Source organism: Penaeus monodon, chromosome 23 (genome assembly GCF_015228065.2).
Source record: "Penaeus monodon isolate SGIC_2016 chromosome 23, NSTDA_Pmon_1, whole genome shotgun sequence".
In the NCBI taxonomy this organism is placed as follows: Eukaryota; Metazoa; Arthropoda; class Malacostraca; order Decapoda; family Penaeidae; genus Penaeus; species Penaeus monodon.
In genome coordinates, this window is record NC_051408.1 from 35,164,577 (window position 1) to 35,165,768 (window position 1,192).

The 1,192-nt window shown below is 35.4% G+C and overlaps 1 protein-coding gene across 1 annotated transcript in view; it reads left to right on the forward strand.

Annotated features, from left to right (window-relative positions):
* Window positions 1–75: 75 nt before the first annotated feature.
* Window positions 76–1,192, forward strand: part of LOC119587960 (probable dimethyladenosine transferase) — a gene marked incomplete at its 5' end in the record, with an annotated part of 1,906 nt that continues 789 nt past the window's right edge. The window contains 3 exon segments of the mRNA XM_037936671.1: window positions 76–285; window positions 444–650; window positions 883–1,026. Coding sequence (XP_037792599.1) covers window positions 76–285; window positions 444–650; window positions 883–1,026 — 561 coding nt within the window.

A 1,192-nucleotide genomic window follows, 5' to 3' on the forward strand; every position in this document is an offset into this window, starting at 1 on the left:
TGATTGGGTTAAGGAGTAATATACTCTTTGCTATAGTAAGAGAATTACTATGAACTTCATTTTGAAAATTTACAGGTTGGTCCAGGTACAGGTAACATGACGGCCAAACTTTTAGAAAAGGCCAAACGAGTCATTGCCTGTGAGGTGGATGCTCGCATGGTAGCAGAGTTGCATAAACGATTTCTGAACACCCCATACCACTCCAAGCTAGACATAAGAATTGGAGATGTGTTGAAAGCAGACCTTCCAACTTTTGATATATGTGTAGCAAATTTACCGTATCAGGTTAGTTATCATGTAGAAACCATTTTGATTAAAACTTGGATAAAGTCTTATACATCAGGATTTGTTACATAGAATGTATGATGAAAATATCAGTTTATTTTTGAGACAACTTATATGAGAGTTAAAGCAACATATAACAACATTTGCAATATTCACAGATTTCTTCACCATTTGTCTTCAAGCTGTTGCTTCACCGACCCATTTTCAAATGCGCAATTCTTATGTTTCAACAAGAATTTGCACAGAGATTAGTTGCCAGACCTGGTGATAAGCTATATTGCAGGCTTACTGTTAACACTCAGTTGTTAGCCAAGGTAGATCACATCATGAAGGTTGGCAAAAATAACTTCAGGCCTCCTCCAAAGGTAATTTTTACATTTTTATCTTTTTGGCATTTAGTCTGTAATTAGTAGCATAGTTTTGTAGGTTTTACCCTTTGTTTTTCCACATTTTCTATCTGTAGTCAGTTTTCTCTCTTGTATCTCTTATCATTGCATTTTTCTTTAATCTCTCTCAGTACTTTTCCTCAGTACAAATATTTACCAATTGTATATTCTGTTATGTTATCATATGATGAACAAATTATTTTGCTTGCAGGTAGAGTCATCTGTTGTCCGAATAGAACCGAAGAACCCAGTTCCAAAGATTAACTTCTCAGAGTGGGATGGTCTTCTTCGCATTGCTTTTGTAAGAAAGAACAAGACTCTTGCATCAGCTTTTAAACAAGCATCAGTAATGCAGGTAATGGCAGATTTCAGTTGTTTCGTATATATGGAAACCTTTGATAAGAAATTCAAAGAAATGTGTTAACAGAATTTGTATCCATCCACAAAGCTATCTCATCTTCACTGCAAGAGCTGTCACATGATAGTAATAATATCTCAGTAACCCCAGTTCTCCAGAGAGT